Source organism: Lipomyces chichibuensis (genome assembly GCF_038497645.1).
Source record: "Lipomyces chichibuensis strain CBS 12929 unplaced genomic scaffold V1513scaffold_46, whole genome shotgun sequence".
Classification (NCBI taxonomy): domain Eukaryota; kingdom Fungi; phylum Ascomycota; class Lipomycetes; order Lipomycetales; family Lipomycetaceae; genus Lipomyces; species Lipomyces chichibuensis.
The window spans coordinates 84,250-101,268 of NW_027117498.1; the positions used below are offsets into that span (position 1 = coordinate 84,250).

Consider the following 17,019-nt stretch of genomic DNA (forward strand, 5'->3'; position numbering starts at 1 on the left):
GTTGGTCCTATAGGTAACAAGACATGCTCACATGCTACGAGAGGGAAGGCCCGACTAAATGAGAAGTGGAAACGCAACTATACAAGGCCGGGTAAAGAATTAATGAATGTGGCAATGACGGACACAAAGGTTAAGGGTTGCGACGGGGCAAACGAACAAAGAGCCAAGGAGAGAGCGCACGTTGCCAAGATGGTAAGCTCACTGGGCATTGAAACAAGAAATACATGAGCGTTGAAACATAAAGAGCGTAATTGTGTTTAGTGTTGCAGAAGTATCCACAATCATGGAACGAGGCATGTTAAACAACTAGTCATAGGACTGCCCGCCTTCTGAGTCTTCATCGTACGTCCAACTACGTATATCTATATTTTTATAGGCTTAAACGCGTAACTTATAATCATACATAAGATCCACTGCGATATAATTAACTTTTTATCAGAATATGACGACTAAGTATCAGCGTTAATTAAAATTATTTTTCACTGTCTCCTAATTCGTAGTTCTCTTTTTTTCTCTTGCCTTGCCTTGCGATACCCGCACGCAGTTTCCGACATTCCGCTCAGGGTTCGTAGCACCCACCACGAGCAAAGCCGCATCCTCGACTAAAGAACAACACCAAAGGTTTAAGTTAGCTAAAATTGACTTTAAATGCCTGGGTCTGATAGTCGCTACTAAGAGTCAACAGCAGGCTCTGTCCGCCATTTCCGTCTGTTTGGAAAAATATAGGACTAGCTAGAGCGTATCTGACGACATTGTAACCAAATTGCGTCGGGTCCATGATTTTTGTGCCGGGAGATGACCACGGTCCCAGGGGCGTCGGCGCGTAACGAACATAGATCCCTGGTGGATAGATTGGCGCATATACAAGTAGATATGCATCGTGATACTCAGAGTAGAAGATTGAAGCAGACAGAAACGTGTTCGCGAACTCGGTAGAGAAGTCATTTAAGATGATGATGGCAGCTGACGACCTGCGAGTAGTGGGTAGCGGTTCGGTACTTGAAAACGTACCGGTTCTGTTGTCGTAGTATTTCCACGTCGATTTGTCCTCTATTGTGGAAGTGGGCGCAACTGCAACGTGAATGTCCCTGTGATTGCCACCAGTGTCCTCCTCGCCTCCCAAGTCGTCTGACGGGGGGAAGTATACATCCCAAGCATACAAGTAGGTCATCCCTTGAACAGTCAGAGTCGAGAAGGAGCCATAGGGGTACTGGATCGCCTCCTTCTGGTATACAGGGGCGGGACGACTGACAGTAAGTTTGTTAGTTGCTGGGTCGAGTGTGTATATGACCAGGAATGATCCACCAGTGTGAAAACAGTTGTATAGTCCGGAGTTGTAACTCCAGGCATCCCAGAACTGCAAGGCTGAGGTGTCATTGATGAGCGAGCAGTGGGCAGTTGCATCAAACTGATATGTTTGATTGTACGTCGCCGAGACAAATTGCTCGGCAGGAGTGAGGGGAATAACTGGCCAGGAGCTTTCTGGTCTTGGGGAGAGTTCTCGGATCGATGAAGGATGGGAAAAGTCCAAAGCCATTGCGACAGAGCTCGATGTCGATGCCACCGTCTGTTGCTGCGCATCCTGTATCTGCACCGGTCCCGCGAACCAAAAACTGCGGTCTTGGATAGAGCAGAAAGTTGGGTAACCTTGAAACCCAGACGTTAAGGTGTACGACGAGTTAATAGAGTCGTCATGTAGATAACCCTCATTAGATACGCTGGCGACTGAGAATCCGAGATTCCGTGGCGTCACCCTAAACGGCGGTGAAAACTCATTGTGTGGTGTGAGAATGTTAGGAACGGAAAACGTTGTGGACGTCGCAGACACGAAAGCCGCGACTGCCAGCTGAAGGAGGACGAGAAGCGACGCCATTTGTCGGACGCAGAGATGTTTGCATCGCAAAAACTGAGAGGTTCAGGGTCTTTATACATAATTCGTCAACTAAGCAACCTCGACCGATTCATCTCTCAGTAGCGACAAAACAACATTCGCCATAAGCGAGACCCCAACAGGGCGGGGAGTATTAATTGCTGACAAAATCGATCGAATGTGACCTTATTGGATTTTAGCCTCTTTTCCCCGCCTTTATATAATGACTCAACTCAACCTTAATATTTTTTTAGTTGATGCTGACTTCTCAGAACTCCACTATAACTAGATCTTGGATTATTTTCTGTTAAATCCTGCGGGACGGTTTCCCATGGCTGCCAGCTCGCCAAACACATTATAAGTTGTGTCCTCAGGCCTCTTCGGCTGACCAGCTTTCCAACTTCAAATATGGGCACGTTTGCACTACATGTAATAGTAGCAGTCTTTCTGGCAGCAGTAACTGTCTCCGCTGCGACACCGGCCGCATCCACAGCCTTTCCAGTACCCTCGATCATCACACCTCACTACGACACTGATCCTCTCTATCAAGTTTCACCGCCTGCACACCTCGACTTCAAGGTTGCCTACGTTGATTACTGGGGACAACTAACAGACTGGTCCCGGACCCCCCAAATCTCGACCGAGAATACAGACTTGGCCACTTTCTGCTCTCTCCAGAACCGGGGGTTCTGGTTCTTTGGTTATACCTCCAGCGTAAAAGAGGACTCCTACGATGTGACCAGCTTCTCGAGCACACTCTCTCTGGCAAAGGACTTTGCCCACCCGGCATGGATCGTCGATAACTGGGCCGAGTGGCCGCCAATCCCTCGCACGGCGGATGAGAACGAAGTCAGCGTTACTTACAGCACCGATATAACCGTCAACGCGTCTACAAACTGTGCTGTTCTGAGTCCCAGTAAAGCCATTCAGTTCTGGAACATGAGGCTTAGCTCTTGCGGCCCATTCGCTGGAACGTCGATGGTCGTATACGAGTTCTATCCAGCCTATAACGCCCTGAAGGTCACGCGTCCTGTTACTATAACATTGACACCCGACGAATACCAATACGGCTCGTTTGCGACGGTCGTCGTTAAGGGGGTTGTGTACTTATACGCCGTGGATACTAGTCAGGATGGATACCACCAAGACATCCACGTCGCTTCAGCGCCTGCAGCGACAGTTGAAGACAAGTCTACATGGAGATATTGGGACCAAGGTGCAGGAGCCTGGTCGTCCACCGAACCATTTCCTATCGCGCGTAGGCAATCTGCCGCTATTATTTCACTTCCCGCTCAAACGTCTTTAAGAGACTCAGCTTCAATTTTCTATTCGGCATACCACAACTCGTATCTGCTGTTCTTCCTCAATGGTAGTGAAGATCGGCTGCGAGTGAAGTATTCTTCAACCCCACTCGGCCCTTGGAGCACCAATGACGTCGTCGTCTTTTCGTTTCCCGCATCTGTCGAACATGCGCTTGTAACGCCAGTGCCATTTCAGAACGGCTCAGCTGTTGCCGGTCAGACTGTGCTTGTGTCCTCGTATGGATATAATGAACCAAAAACGAAGGTGTGGAAGCTGAAGTTTACATAGCATTAAGTCTCATATTCCAATCCTGTATGTACAATTGAAGCGAACTTCCATTCGTCTCCAGAGAAACAAGCTGAAAAGAAACGTGGATAACTTGAGCATAAATAAAGTAAACGGGTTATAGCGTGCTGAGACGAGAAAAGTGCGGTCCTATAAGGGCCTGATTCTTCAATCTCGACTCTCATATCAACCTGCCCTAGTCGGGCAACACCAACACACGTCCAAGTAGGTTTGGTGGTCCGGTATCCATTTTTGAAGAAAATTACGCACCATGGCTGCTAACGGTTCATCGTTCAACGGGAGATGATATGAGTTGACGCGATAGACTTGTGACCAAGCCTTGCCGCCTGCATCGTTCAATGCCATATCGACATTGGCGAATGCCTGATCAATCTGAGCATTGATTTCAGTATTTTTTACTCCAGCTATTGGGTCCCATCTGCCTTGACCAATTGATTCGATATGCGACTATAATTATTTCACAACATAGAACTAAACGCACCTTGGGCAGCACACTCAATCCGGTCGCCGACAAGCACTGCCTGAATATACCAGTACTTGGCGCGGTTTTCTTCGCCTATACGTTCATAAGCTTAATACTTGAGATGAGACATAAATTGCACAATGGAGCCTGGATGCCGAGCGATTCTCAATGCTTGTTACCCCGCAAAAGTGGGTGTGGTAAACAGGCGGAAAACAATTTGATTACAATGCAACTAGATAATTTCAACTGTCTACCTTGCACACCGACTACATTTATAATTGAGCGGATGATCCCAAGGGTCTCTAGAGCATTCTATATTCTGCGATCGTAGGCTAGACAATTTCCACATCTTCCACATTGGGTTCATACACTACATCACACCGGTTGCCCGTATACTATAACTTATTATTGTGTTGTACCAGAGGGATTTGATATTTTCCACATATCCTATTTTGCAAGAAATATCGTATTCTGTTGTGACAAATTGTTGCAAATTACAAATTTACAATTACGGGAACAACATCAATAATTTCGGCTTTAAGCTCAACGACGTGGCAGAAGTGTCAAGGTACATTTGAGGTTATTGCACCAGCCATTTGAAGGCTCGAGCAGTTCTGTATAACGACGTTCGTTACGGTACCTACAACCGCACAAATGGCTCATAAGTCGGTACTTATCACTGGCTGTAGCGACGGCGGAATTGGATCAGCTCTCGCCTCCGAATTCCAGAGGAGAGGTTTGCATGTCTTCGCTACTGCCAGAACCATGTCAAAGATGTCCCTCCTGGAAGAACTTCCGGAAGTGACACTTGTCGCTCTCGACGTCACCAACCGCACGAGTATTTCGGCTGCTGTCGAGCTTATCAAGCAGGCCACCGGTGGAACTCTGGATTACCTGGTGAATAACTCGGGGATTGGGTACGTGATGCCAACTTTGGATGTTGATATAGACGAGGCCAAAAAGGTGTTCGATGTAAATGTGTGGGGTTTATTAGCGGTAACGCAGGCATTTGCGCCACTCGTTATAGCTGCAAAGGGTAGCATTGTCAATATTAGCTCCGTCGGAGGGACCCTGTACCCACCGTGGTTGGGTATGTCCTAGATTTTTCCATGAACATTAACAGCAGCAGTCGAATACTAAAGAAAAACTAGGTATATATACGGCGTCGAAATCAGCTCTTACTACGATTTCTGAGACTCTTCGATTGGAGATGGCACCCTTTGGTGTCAAGGTTTTGACCGTTATGTCCGGAACCGTGGATTCCAATTTCTTCCGGAATGTCCTCCAGTACAAATTGCCATCAACCTCGCGATATATCCTTGCCGAGGAAAGCATAGCTGCAAGGGCTCGAGGCGAAGACATCCGATATGGAATGAATGCGGCAAAATTTGCTAAGGTGGTAGTGAATGACATTTTGCAAGGCACTTCTGGCCAGGATTGGAGGGGTAAACAGGCGTCAGTTGTTCGATACGCGTCGAAATTCTTGCCCGCGTATATTCTTGTTAGTTTGATCTATTAAATCCCATTTCGAGACATGCTGCTGACATCCGCCTAGGACTGGCTGCTATTGAAACGCACTGGATTGGAAACACATCCACGTTAAGGGCCGAAATGTAGCAAACGTGTATAGCCTATGGCGGCTTGATATGCTGCTATATTGGCAGAGCGCCAATGATAGCTGATGCGAAGTTGTTGATGAGGCGTTGTATCATTTCCAAGACATGATAATACTATACTGCGCCTATTACAGCAAATATTCTAGGCAACACGTGCATCGCAGAAAGGGCTCAAGGAGGTGTAGCTCTGGAGATTGACATTCGCCGCGTCCGAAATATTATGTGGCTCACATCGGTTCGGGCCAGACGACCACAACAACGCGCATGTTGTATTACAGTGGATATCCCAAGCGGATTGGAAGGTTGCGGTTCAATAGAACCCGAGTTTTTGTAACGAATCGCAGATGTGAACCACTTGGCCATGGATTATCTCCCGCTGAGTGATATCGACTACTTCTGCGGCGATATGATATGATACGAATAAAATGCTCACCAATAGTCTGATTATTGCGCCGTCACATAATGGCTTACTTTGGAAGAAATTCGAACAGTTCTCGCCTGGGAACGCTCTAGCAGCACTGTACAGGGTCAAAGACGTTTGAAGCACAGACAGCGAAAGTCTGGCTACACAAACTCAGAAGATTCTGAGCATAGTATTTGCCAAGGTGGCATTGGCCGGCCATGAAATCCTAGAAAGTTACCCGCCAAATAAGCATTATTAGCGTTCCTTTGTACAAGGATGAACCCTTGAACCTTCCATCGCCTGTAGATGCTTCAGTTTCGTTTGTTTTGTTGTTCGTTTAATATGCTTGTACACGTGAATATCGAGGCTTGACAGCTCACAGTTAGAAAAAGAGGGGTAGGTCCTCGCTGTCCAAGAGCGAAGCCTTGTATTCTTAAAAAAAAGAATAGCCTGTACTATCAATTCCAGTCAAGTAGGTCGTCGCTACAGGAAGATTGAAAGTTAAAGTTTTAATGACGGTCTACGCAGTTGAGGTTCTTCTCGCATCATAAGTTGAAAATTTTCATTGTCTTGTGAGCTATGGTAGTTAATTGTATTTACAGGCCGCATTTGCTTTGCTCGATATTGATTGCCTCGCCTATACCAAATCAGGAGCTGCTGGCATCAGATTTGAGCTTGCCCTTACAACAATATCACGAGTACCAGTATGAGACGTTGCTCACCAGCCTGTGAATTGTGGAGTTGATCTGACCGCTAGATCAACCAATGAAATAGCTTGTAGCTATGTTAAATTCTCAGAGTTGATGAAATATTGCCAATTAATATTCCGGCCGTGCCTCGAGACTGTAAAGATTCCTAGTTAACCACTGCAAAGCAATAATTGCCCTAACCCTAGCAGGCTGCTCTCGGATCGGACGGATCTCTGCATTGTGTTGAAGTTGACAACTTGATATTATTGCAATTCGCATCATCTTCTATATACACTTCGATTGTTACTGGGTATCTACATTAATGTCATTATCGTCAGTGAAACTGAAATAAACTTGACCATTCAACAATCGGGAATACATAGCCAGGGCTATAGGTCGAGATGTCCATTTTTACCACTTTTCAGAGCCTGATCAGCGGCTTGGTGGATTGAGATTGAATCCATCTGTAACGGAAGAAAACTTTCTCTCTATGCTCGACATCCTCATTGTTGCGTCTGGTCCGTTTAGAGTCACGTTGCGCGGCACCGGAGTCGACCTGATGCGAACCAATCATGCTCTCAAGCCCGGCCATTATGACATAAGACCTTATTCTCGCAGAGGTAATATCTTCTTATAAGTCATTCTATTATAGCAGCTACTGAGGTTTATATAGACGCAATAACCATCACAGACGAGCTGTGCATTACCCGAATACTTTCGAAAACTGAAACCGGCAGAGAAGAATCTTTCCGAACTCAGGTCCGCGAGAGAGATGGGAAGTGCGCGATAACTGGCACTGTCAACGCTAATGCCCCTATAAACGTTTGGAGAGGGTTTGAAGCAGCCCATATTTTTCCACTCTCCAGTGAAGGATATTGGGTGCAGAACGGATTTTCTCGGTGGATTACGAATAAAAGAGAGCTTGACACGGGGATAAATTCATGTCAGAATGGGCTGCTTATGCTGTCCGCTATCCATCAGAGTTTTGATGGGTTTGACTTCTCCGTCAACCCAGATGATGGCTATAAGATAATCTGTTTCGATAAGGATCCTTTCAGGATAGATGGGAGTATACTTGACCCTATTTGTCGAAATCCCAACGGTGAAGATGGTGCAAGAGATGAATTCCTACGGTGGCATTTTCGTCAAGCAGTTCTGGCCAATATGAGGGGAGCTGGAGAACCAAGCTTTGAGGTGGACTTCCCACCTGGATCTGATATGATGGGGGAGATCCTCAGTGGACCAGAAGCAGGCAAAAGGATGGAAGCCGAGCTTTTCTCAAGATTGAATGGAGTTCCTTCACATGACGAAGCAAAATCCTAATTAAGCATCCGCAATTGAACCTTCAGGAGTCATGGTAATGTTGGGGATTTTGACAATACAGGTGTAACCTTGTGTTTAGATGGTGTAAACTTCACTGAACCCTGAACCTTACAGTGCAAGTTCAGTTACGTTTAAGTCACGACAACCGGAAAGTTAAGTTGACTTGCTCAACTCCACAGGTCGAGTTAATTCGAGCGCCTCGAATAATTATCCGCCATACTCAGCTAGGCGGATAGGAATGTCGAATACATATCCGCCAATCTTGTAATGGCGGATGACGGATGACGGATGTAAATCCGCCAAGTTTGGATGGCGGATGGCGGATAGACCCAGATTTGGCGGATATCCGCATTCGAACCAGCCCTATAACTAGTTATAGTATTCTAAATTTAGTTGTGTCCAAGTATTTGCTATCACACATTTATGAGATGTGATATAAATGCGTTGTGGAAGTGTTTGAGGAAACACTGCCATAAAAGGTAACAGACGATTTACAGCTCAATGATAAACTCTTTTAGACATGTATATGTAGGCAATTTTAGCTTCCGCTTCAACATCAACTCACAGTAAGGCACGGCTCCGGCCCCGCCATGTGCATTCTCTTGGAACTAGAGTGGAATCGGATGACAGCCTTCTTTAATAGTGTGTAGCTGGAGACCCAATGCAGCTATTAACGGCACTCTGCAGTAGGAACAGCTGAGAATTCGGTTCCTAAACGAAGCCAATCCAAAGAACAACTGCAAGATTTGTACTAGCAATATATGACAAAGTTTCTGCAGTGTCTGTCAGCTGCTGTTACAAGGATACTAATAGTTTTCTCCTGCCTTATATACCTCTGAAATCCGCTTCCCATCTCTTCTGCCTAATATACTTCTCTCTCAAGCTCTTGTGACGTCGCACCTTCGCTCTGGTTTTGTTCGTAAAGAATGAATTTCATATTTGGTACGTTGAATAATCAGCATTTTTTTTTCTGGCAAATATTTTCCCCACAGCCTAAGTTCAGTCTGTGTTGTCGTGGGGCAGAGGAGTAATAAATTTCTTGTTCTAGGCTCGAAAAACGTTTCAGGCATGCGTCCTGAACATCTAGCGGTTTTCGTCTTTACACTGCTGGGTATGCTACCACTTGCTGATAGCTTGTCTTCCATATACACATCATTGAATGGAGCTGCCTGCACCGACCCGCAGGGATTTGATAAGTGCATATCTGGCCTCCATCACAACTATGAAACCTGCATTAGTGGGATTGGTAATGAAGCGGCGCAGGAAGGGTGCCAATCCTCACTTACGTGCAGTTACCATAACTGTTGGTTGTCGAACTGTCGTAACGAACTCAACGGCTGTGCTTATCAATATTATGCTTTTCAAGCTCGAGACCGATGTGGCGTCATGAATATCGAAGGATTTCCTGCACTGGCCGGGGCCCCTGGAGGATGCAGTTGTCCTATAGGCCAGGTTCTTGAGCATCAACGTTATTACTTTAACAAGATGGACGAATGCTTCAACTTTGCTGACAAAGAATCCACAATTGACTGCCTTTGTTGTGCTTAGTCTGGATCTCTTTCGGCGTATTATGACCTCTGCCCAGGCTACAAGGCAAAAGATGATGATTTGATAGATGTCGTAGATAGTGTCAAATTTGCTCTCGACATCAATTTTCCGGGGTGGCAATGTCGGAACGATTACCGTCAATGTCAGACCCTGTATGGCATGGAAAGCCCGCCTACTGGTAAGTACTTAAATGTAAATTCACATCTACCCTCTGGAACCTTAAGTCCAACAATTATCGCGACGACAACGAAGACCAAGTCTACAGCAAAGCCTACGACGGCAAAGCATACAACAGCAAAGCCTACGACGGCAAAGACAAGCACGCATAAGTCCTCCACCACCCAAGCTACGAGCGCGCATCATTCCTCAAAGACCAGCAAGGCTGGAACTACACATAGTATCACAAAGACAACGAAAGCTACACCTACGTGTCATTGCGCAAAGACCACCAAGGCTTGAGCTACGCATACGACGGGCATAGATCTGGCAGATGTATTTCAAACTGCACTCCCAGAAAGCAACAATTAAATACATGTACCTGTGCGGTTCTACAGGATCTTGATGGCATTTCTAGATGGCAATAATATTGTACACAATCGATGTGTATGTAGGCACTGTTTGTAATTCAATTGTGTGACGAGACAAAATGATCTTACTCCAATCGCTTTGTGGTGGACGCAGTTCATTCTTGAGAATGACATGTTCCACGACACTTACCTATAGAACAACTGAGAGAATTTGAGTACGCCTTCTGCCGCGTCTGGCACAAAAAGTGAGTCCGAACATTGTACAACTTGACGCCAGACATTCCGATATGGATGATTCTTCAAACACAAAGGATAGAATATAACATTGTGATGCCCTCCTCTGGCACCACTGTCATCCCGACACTTCTAACAGTTGAAATGTAGCTTCTGCAAATACTTTTGGCCAAGACAGGCGGCGACGTAAAGGGACGCCGCGCCAACCCTTAAAGCGGATTAAGCTTGCGTAAAGACAATGTACTGATGTTCTGGCAAGCTTGTGTGAAGACCGGATCTGGAACGCCTAAACTCTGAACCCTGAGTTTCCCGATCTACTTATAGGATCGTTGCTTAGGGTTCGGGGATCTTCAAGCTCGAGACGTCATCTTACCTCTTTTTGATTTGATCAAACTGCTTCAAAAGTAGTGTTCTTCCTCCCTGCAAGCAACGCGCTCTTAACTTTCTAGTGGAATCCACAGGATTTCCATAGCATTGGTATCAAACGTAACTATCCTTCAGTGGATCCATCAAGCACAAATCATGGCAACGCATCGCCCTCAGTACTATCAAAATACTCTCCAACCCATCAGGATCGACAAGGCAACTTTACTGAAAACCCTACAGGATCTACGGCTTGCAGTCAGACATAGCAGTAACTTGATTCAAACAGACAGGCCCGAGCCAGACGACTTTGATGGTGGCGGCATATACAATGGCACCCCAGGTAGATGTCCTACAGAAAAGCCCAGCATGCCACAAGTGGTAAAGGCAAAGGCAGAAAACTAACTGACAACTCAGGCATCGCTCTCGCATTCCTTCGACTGGCACGGCAAGCCCCATATCTGGCTGAAAATGGTGAATTTTCTCCAGATTTCCGCCGGCTTGCCAGCCAATTGATTCTCCCGAATGGGTCGCAACTGCATCTGCAGCCGCGACAACTTTCGCCGATAGGATATTCTCCTTTGGCCGCTATCGTTACTCGTATCTTGGCCTCAATCACAGCCGAGGAGGCAGCTTCCGGCATCTCCGAGAATGACATTTCCAACTTTCACAAGGCTGTTGAGCTCTCGCTTGAACTTGGACATGTCATACATCACGGAGGTCACAATATGGGTATTGATGAAGTGCTATATGGCCGGGCTGGGTTGCTGTGGGCAATCCTGCATATACGAACCCAAGTCTTCGATGCTAATGCTCGGGAAGCGTTGCTCCCCGTCTTTGAAGCCGTTCCCAAACTTGTAGATGTGATCATTCAGGCCGGCAGACAAGGCTCGCGAGATTTTGCTGAGAGATATGGAGAGCAAAATGCATTCCCGCTAATGTGGATTTGGCATGAAGGTTATTATGGTCTTGGAGCGTAAGTTCATTATCCTCGTTAAACCACGAAAGACGTACTGACTACTTGCGACTGATGTAGTGTCCATGGAATGAGTAAGTAAGTTTTCTCTATCTGTGCACCCATGCCTATTAATTCGAAACTTCTACAGCTGGCATCTTGACTATTCTTCTCGAATGCAAATTGGAGGAGCTAGACGATGGCGCATCGCGCATTTATCTGCCTTGGATAGCGAGCACGGTCACTGGCATATGCCGGATGTGCATCTCAAATAACGGCCACCTCCCCACGTCTATTCCTTCGCGATCGTCGTCACGCTCTTCTCCTCTTGTCCAGATCTGCCACGGCAGTCCGGGGATCCTACTCCTACTCGCTTGCGCCAGAAGTAACCCGTATCTCACCTCAGACTTCTGGCAGCCTGAATGGGATGAGGCTATCCGCCTGGCTACTGAGCGTACATGGGAGGAGGGCCTCCTATCGAAAGGTGGTAGTCTCTGTCACGGCATAGCCGGTAATGCATGGCCTCTGTTGCTACTGCACAACTGTTTTGAGTATGAAGTTGAGCAGATGGAAATCGCCAGGCGCAACTTCAGGGAGAGGACGACCGTCACCAGTTCCACAACGACGATAGGGGAACTCTCTGGTGACTACTTCCTTTCCAGGGCTCTAGCTTTTTTGCTGCACGCACGAGAGACCCCCCCATATAGTCGGGAGCCATTCTCGCACCGCTACCGTATGCCGGACAGTCCTTTCAGTCTTTTTGAGGGCCTGGCCGGGACCGCGTGTGCGTGGGCAGAAGCGTGCCTGGTGATTCAAGCGCGATTACGGAAGACGGAACTAGAAGAAGAGCGCGGTACTGCGATACACGACGATGAGATCTTCAAACAACTTATGCTTCTGCAGTTAGGATTTCCGGGACTCGGAGGGAAGGGGCCAACGGGCTTGATATGACAGATGTAAACTGCTAAGTATGTTGCTACCCCTACCTCTGTAAATATAGCTTTTCAACCCGTTCTGTGTCGATAATCAAGCGCTAAGGTAGCGTTTCTGAAACTGTACTCGCCAAAAAGATTCCTGTCTGCTAATTAAAAATCGTTCTCGGATTTGTAGAGGTTAGTTGCATTTGAATCGATCCTCACTGCTAATTGTAATTCATTATGGCTCTCTGTTATATGGATACCTGTACACAACTGGTCGGTCAGGTTGAAAAGTCAATATAGTGGGTCCTTTGGCAAATTCAACATTGCAGTATAATGCTGAGAGTGTGGCTTTAGTTTCGGCGCATCTGCAAAGGCATGGCCTCTTGACCCCACAACACAAAAGCCGAGACGAGAGTCTCAAGCATGTGTTAGCCGTGTTGGCGCTGCTACGCTTTCGCGGAAGCTCCATGATTTGTATGTGCAGAAACTGGCAACGGACTCGTTTAATCTTGATCCCGCCTGGCGCATATATACCGAACCATCGATTCTCACCCACCAGCCGACTATATCAGATTCATTTATTAGCTGCTTCCAAAACTGACTCCATCGTCGGTCGCTAAAATCCACTATTTTTTTGGTGATAACTGTATTGAGCTAGAAGATGGCTCAGTCATTGACGTAGAATATCGAACCAGCACTACGATCAGTCGATTTCGTTTGTAAGTTTGCATTGAAGGCATCAACATTGCTTCGAGGCTTCCAGTGAGGGTCCTGTTGCTTTCAACGGTCGGTAACAGTAGCCACATGAAGCTCTAAGGTGTTGACTATGTACGACTTGTCCTTATTGCGGCAGCTTCTGCCGATGAGCTCTGTCTGCAAAAAATGCAAGAGCTTTTGCTCGCTAGCGACATAGTTGGCATCTTACGGCGACCAGATCTATTTAACCTTTTCTCAAAACGGAATAGCGGCTAGGGTTCCCGCCCTGAATTCAGGCCCATCCTTCCTCTCTGTGAAAATGAGAGGCTCTTTATGTCCAGCACCCGCAATGTCGGAGGAAAGAAAAAAGACCGCCTTGGTTACTGGGGCGTCATCAGGTATTGGCCATGCACTGGCCATCGAATTATCCAAGAGAGGTTTCAAAGTGTTTGCGTGTGCTAGACGGCTTGAACCAATGAGGGATTTGGAGTCAGACTACGGCGTTACAATTTTCAAAATGGATGTTTCGTCGTTGGAGAGCGTCAACGATGGTGTCAAGTTCGTTGATTCACAGCTCGGTCTCGACGGAGGACCTAAGAAATTGGACCTGTTATATAATAACGCCGGTCAATCATGCACTTTCCCAGCTACAGATGTTCCCGATGAGGCATTGACTCAATGTCTTGATGTTAACTTCATTGGCCCAGTCAGGCTCACACATGCGTTTAGAAATTATGTGATCAATGCCAAAGGGGTGATCGCATTCACCGGTTCGCTGGCCGGCATATGTCCGTTTCCCTGGGGCGCAGTGTACGGGGCGTCAAAAGCAGCAATTCACCAGTATGCCAGCATATTGTCATTTGAGTTGGAACCATTTGGGGTGAGGGTGCTCAACGTGGTGACAGGTGGTGTCAAGACAAATATTGCAGATACGAGGGACTTGCCACAGGACTCGCTGTACAATGTGCCGGAGATGGCTAATTCAATTGTTAGGAGGAGAAGGATGGCAGAGAGAGAAACACCGATGTCCCCGGAGGTGTACGCTAAGAAAGTTGTCGATGATGTATTATATGGTGATAGTTTTATTAACCATTTCACGAAAAGAGTCAATGTGTATCGTGGGTCATGGAGTAGCAGACTTTCCCTGCTCGTTAATATTGCACCTAGATGGCTTATTTTGTTTGCATTTAGAATCAAGTTTAAGTTGAACGGTGTGTTTGAAGCAGTTAGGGCCAGACAAGAGAAATCCAAAGCCATTTAACAAATTAGTGATGAAGCATAAATATTTTTATTCTTTTATATTGGTTTTCTTTAATAATATACACTTCGATAACTTATTGGAATGGTAAAAACAACAACAGCAGCGGCAAACACTGCACGAGCAGCTTCGCCGTACCACTGTATATGGTTTCACCTGTGTCGGAACGCATGGAAATCCAATGCATAACTTACGCGTTCTCAAGGTTTTCTAGAATTGCGAACTTGAGAGCTGCGCCTTATGGGATTGACCGATGGTATAAAACTTGCAACGCCAGATCAACCGCTGCCGGTTCCGTCGAGACATTCCGACGTTATTGAATTTTCTTAAAATGTTCGCAAATTTCATTAACATGATATTGAATTTTCTAAATGGACTCTGAGCCAAACTATTTCGTCGGCCATACCAGCGACAGATTAATATGTACGCCAGTGCCAGAATAACTTATTGTCCGCATTGGCAAAGACGCCTTATCCGCTTTGAAATCGGAAACTGCAGCTGAAGCTTTCTCATGCAATATGTTGAGCGGTCAAGAACCCTGGTACCTCGAGAATCAACCAGTCCTAGCGAGACTTCACATGGAATTCGACATACCGCCTGCTTGCCAACGGCTACAGGCCAAATTCCAAATTAACAAATGCTTGGGCATTAAGTAGAGCTTCCTTTGCTGTCATTTACTGACAGTGATTGGAACGACTGAGGCAAATCAACAGCATTCCTCCGAAATTCAATGAGCTACTCTGTTTCTAAAAGGAAGCCGCAGATTAGTCTCACGGCTCCGATTTACTATGAACTCCATGATCTACTCCATGATGCTTCGCTACGACACGGAAGCTTTCAAAAATTGACATGGACATCGAACTGGCAGTGAAAACTGGCATGAAGAAGGGTAAAAAGTATTACTCGTTCATGGATGTGATCGATACCTACTATACGGCTCTTGTTTTGGACCAGCGTGTCAAAGGCGACCTCATTCGACAGGAGTTGAGAGAGGATTATGGTGCTGGTCGCCTAATTCTAGAGGCAATACAACTGGAACTCCATCGGGAGTACAATATTTATGATGTGAATTCCCCTCAAACAGAGCAATTTCTAGCAAATAACCTGGATTATAGCGACCCGGAGCTTCGGATGCTGCGAAAGCTCCAGCCTCAAAGCCAAATTTGTGTCCGACATAAATATGTACTTCGAGACCCCGAGGGCAATTGTGACGAACTCAAAGAAACCAGAATTGGCCGGGCGACTGGTGGCGGAAGCACAAAGATGAAAGATCGCTATGGCGGCGAGAAACTACTTAGGAAGTCTCTGTTGAGAGGATGTTCGATGCTGGTAGAGACATTCTAGGGGTACGCCGGTTTGCGATGAATGGTGAAACTATGAGAATGCTAATGTTGCTGGATAGCACGGAAAAAATTGTAATAATTTGACCTATTCTGATGTTGGGCTTCGTTGTATACGCGATTGCAGGTCTGCACGTGCAGGAAAAGTCTATGGGAAGTGACTAAAAATTTGGGCAAGGGCTTCTGCCTAAGTTAAAATGTTTGCAGCACGAAGTCTCATTCGCCGGACCTCCGGTTGGGCAGTCAATCGTTATGAGTGCAATCTATCTGCGCACTTTATATTTCCCAATAGTACAATCTAATATGGCCTCACAGCCAACGCAGTTCAAGCTTGCATCTCACTGCCGTTAGTCACTTGGAGCTAATGAATGGATGACGTCCTCCTCAACGCGTGAGAAGGGTTAATTCGTTGGTGATACCGTTTGGACTGACCAATGCGAGGGCAACTTTTCAGAACCTAATGAACATCGTGCTTCGCGACTTTCTGACGACCGTCCGATCGATATCTCGACATTTTCTCAGCCGACCTCCAATCTCATCGTGACAGGGTAGGCCGAACACTCTCCTTACTACTGGAAAATTTCCATTCCTCTTTCTTTAGCGAATTTTTTTGCAATAAATGCTATTTGTTAGAGAATAGAGTCTTGAACCCTGACATCAGGATTCGCTCTTTTTCTCCCCCACTGGTCCGCTGGACATTTCATTGAATGGTAGCACATCGACACCTGGCAGTGCCTCAGATGAGTACTATTCCGACGGCGAAGAATTGACTGACAACGGTATGGGCAACGATTGGGGGGGACAACGAGCAGCTGCTTTCCCCGGCTACAAATGTTCTCCGGGCACAGCAAGGCGCGGCACACACTCAACAGCAGCAGATGTTGCAGCTTATACAACATCAGGTGTTCTCCATTTTTACGTCACTGGGTTCTGCTCAACTACTCCCATGACCATAACCCAAATATATCTCGCAAGAATCGAGTCTACCAATGTTTGTCGAAGTTTTCCTTCGGTCCCTCACATCGTTTTATAGCGATGCACTTCCTCGCTTCTCACCACACCGAATATGCCGGTGAGTGACCTTTTCGCAACCACGAAGAAGGCTACAGCCTCAGGGTTCAGGGTTTCAGGGTTTCAGGGTTTCAGGGTTCAGGGTTTCAGGGTTCAGGGTTCAGGGTTCAGGGTTCAGGGTTCAGGGTTCAGGGT

The 17,019-nt window shown here is 46.5% G+C and overlaps 9 protein-coding genes across 9 annotated transcripts; 7 read left to right on the top strand and 2 right to left on the bottom strand.

Annotated features, from left to right (window-relative positions):
• Nucleotides 1–248: 248 nt before the first annotated feature.
• On the bottom strand, nt 249–2,076 carry V1513DRAFT_238861 (uncharacterized protein). Its single transcript, XM_066894440.1, has one exon. It carries the CDS (start codon nt 1,871–1,873, stop codon nt 629–631), a length of 1,245 nt encoding a protein of 414 aa, XP_066751238.1. The 5' UTR covers nt 1,874–2,076; the 3' UTR covers nt 249–628.
• V1513DRAFT_452306 (uncharacterized protein) lies at nt 1,818–3,588 on the top strand. The gene has a single exon (XM_066899105.1). It carries the CDS (start codon nt 2,279–2,281, stop codon nt 3,458–3,460), a length of 1,182 nt encoding a protein of 393 aa, XP_066751239.1. The 5' UTR covers nt 1,818–2,278; the 3' UTR covers nt 3,461–3,588.
• A 1,007-nt stretch (nt 3,589–4,595) lies between these two features.
• Nucleotides 4,596–5,544, top strand: V1513DRAFT_384756 (uncharacterized protein; the record flags this gene model as incomplete). The annotated part of the gene is made up of 3 exons (XM_066895182.1): nt 4,596–5,031; nt 5,093–5,442; nt 5,497–5,544. 3 exons carry the CDS (start codon nt 4,596–4,598, stop codon nt 5,542–5,544), a joined length of 834 nt encoding a protein of 277 aa, XP_066751240.1.
• A 1,490-nt stretch (nt 5,545–7,034) lies between these two features.
• Nucleotides 7,035–7,972, top strand: V1513DRAFT_384787 (uncharacterized protein; the record flags this gene model as incomplete). The annotated part of the gene is made up of 3 exons (XM_066895183.1): nt 7,035–7,269; nt 7,323–7,428; nt 7,480–7,972. Coding segments are annotated over 3 exons (834 nt in total), but the record flags the coding sequence as incomplete, so codon positions are not given.
• Nucleotides 7,973–9,040: 1,068 nt separating this feature from the next.
• V1513DRAFT_460593 (uncharacterized protein) lies at nt 9,041–9,979 on the top strand (the record flags this gene model as incomplete). The annotated part of the gene is made up of 2 exons (XM_066899846.1): nt 9,041–9,512; nt 9,558–9,979. The coding sequence occupies 2 exons, from the start codon at nt 9,041–9,043 to the stop codon at nt 9,977–9,979; spliced, it is 894 nt and encodes a 297-aa protein (XP_066751242.1).
• Nucleotides 9,980–10,596: 617 nt separating this feature from the next.
• On the top strand, nt 10,597–12,912 carry V1513DRAFT_452318 (uncharacterized protein). Its single transcript, XM_066899106.1, has 4 exons — nt 10,597–10,987; nt 11,062–11,620; nt 11,681–11,694; nt 11,751–12,912. Exons 1-4 carry the CDS (start codon nt 10,804–10,806, stop codon nt 12,548–12,550), a joined length of 1,557 nt encoding a protein of 518 aa, XP_066751243.1. The 5' UTR covers nt 10,597–10,803; the 3' UTR covers nt 12,551–12,912.
• Nucleotides 12,913–13,545: 633 nt separating this feature from the next.
• Nucleotides 13,546–14,552, top strand: V1513DRAFT_452322 (uncharacterized protein). The gene has a single exon (XM_066899107.1). The coding sequence runs from the start codon at nt 13,565–13,567 to the stop codon at nt 14,474–14,476; it is 912 nt and encodes a 303-aa protein (XP_066751244.1). The 5' UTR covers nt 13,546–13,564; the 3' UTR covers nt 14,477–14,552.
• Nucleotides 14,553–15,322: 770 nt separating this feature from the next.
• V1513DRAFT_427577 (uncharacterized protein) lies at nt 15,323–15,538 on the top strand (the record flags this gene model as incomplete). The annotated part of the gene is made up of 1 exon (XM_066896225.1): nt 15,323–15,538. A coding segment is annotated over one exon (216 nt), but the record flags the coding sequence as incomplete, so codon positions are not given.
• Nucleotides 15,539–16,052: 514 nt separating this feature from the next.
• On the bottom strand, nt 16,053–16,754 carry V1513DRAFT_452325 (uncharacterized protein). Its single transcript, XM_066899108.1, has one exon. It carries the CDS (start codon nt 16,710–16,712, stop codon nt 16,443–16,445), a length of 270 nt encoding a protein of 89 aa, XP_066751246.1. The 5' UTR covers nt 16,713–16,754; the 3' UTR covers nt 16,053–16,442.
• Nucleotides 16,755–17,019: the final 265 nt, after the last annotated feature.

Coding starts and splice junctions, on each gene's coding strand:
- V1513DRAFT_238861 (XM_066894440.1), bottom strand. CDS start 1,873: ATGGCGTCGCTTCTCGTCCTCCTTCAGCTGGCAGTCGCGGCTTTCGTG.
- V1513DRAFT_452306 (XM_066899105.1), top strand. CDS start 2,279: ATGGGCACGTTTGCACTACATGTAATAGTAGCAGTCTTTCTGGCAGCA.
- V1513DRAFT_452318 (XM_066899106.1), top strand. CDS start 10,804: ATGGCAACGCATCGCCCTCAGTACTATCAAAATACTCTCCAACCCATC. Junction 10,988..11,061: donor CATATACAATGGCACCCCAG/GTAGATGTCCTA, acceptor CTGACAACTCAG/GCATCGCTCTCGCATTCCTT.
- V1513DRAFT_452322 (XM_066899107.1), top strand. CDS start 13,565: ATGTCGGAGGAAAGAAAAAAGACCGCCTTGGTTACTGGGGCGTCATCA.
- V1513DRAFT_452325 (XM_066899108.1), bottom strand. CDS start 16,712: ATGTTGTATAAGCTGCAACATCTGCTGCTGTTGAGTGTGTGCCGCGCC.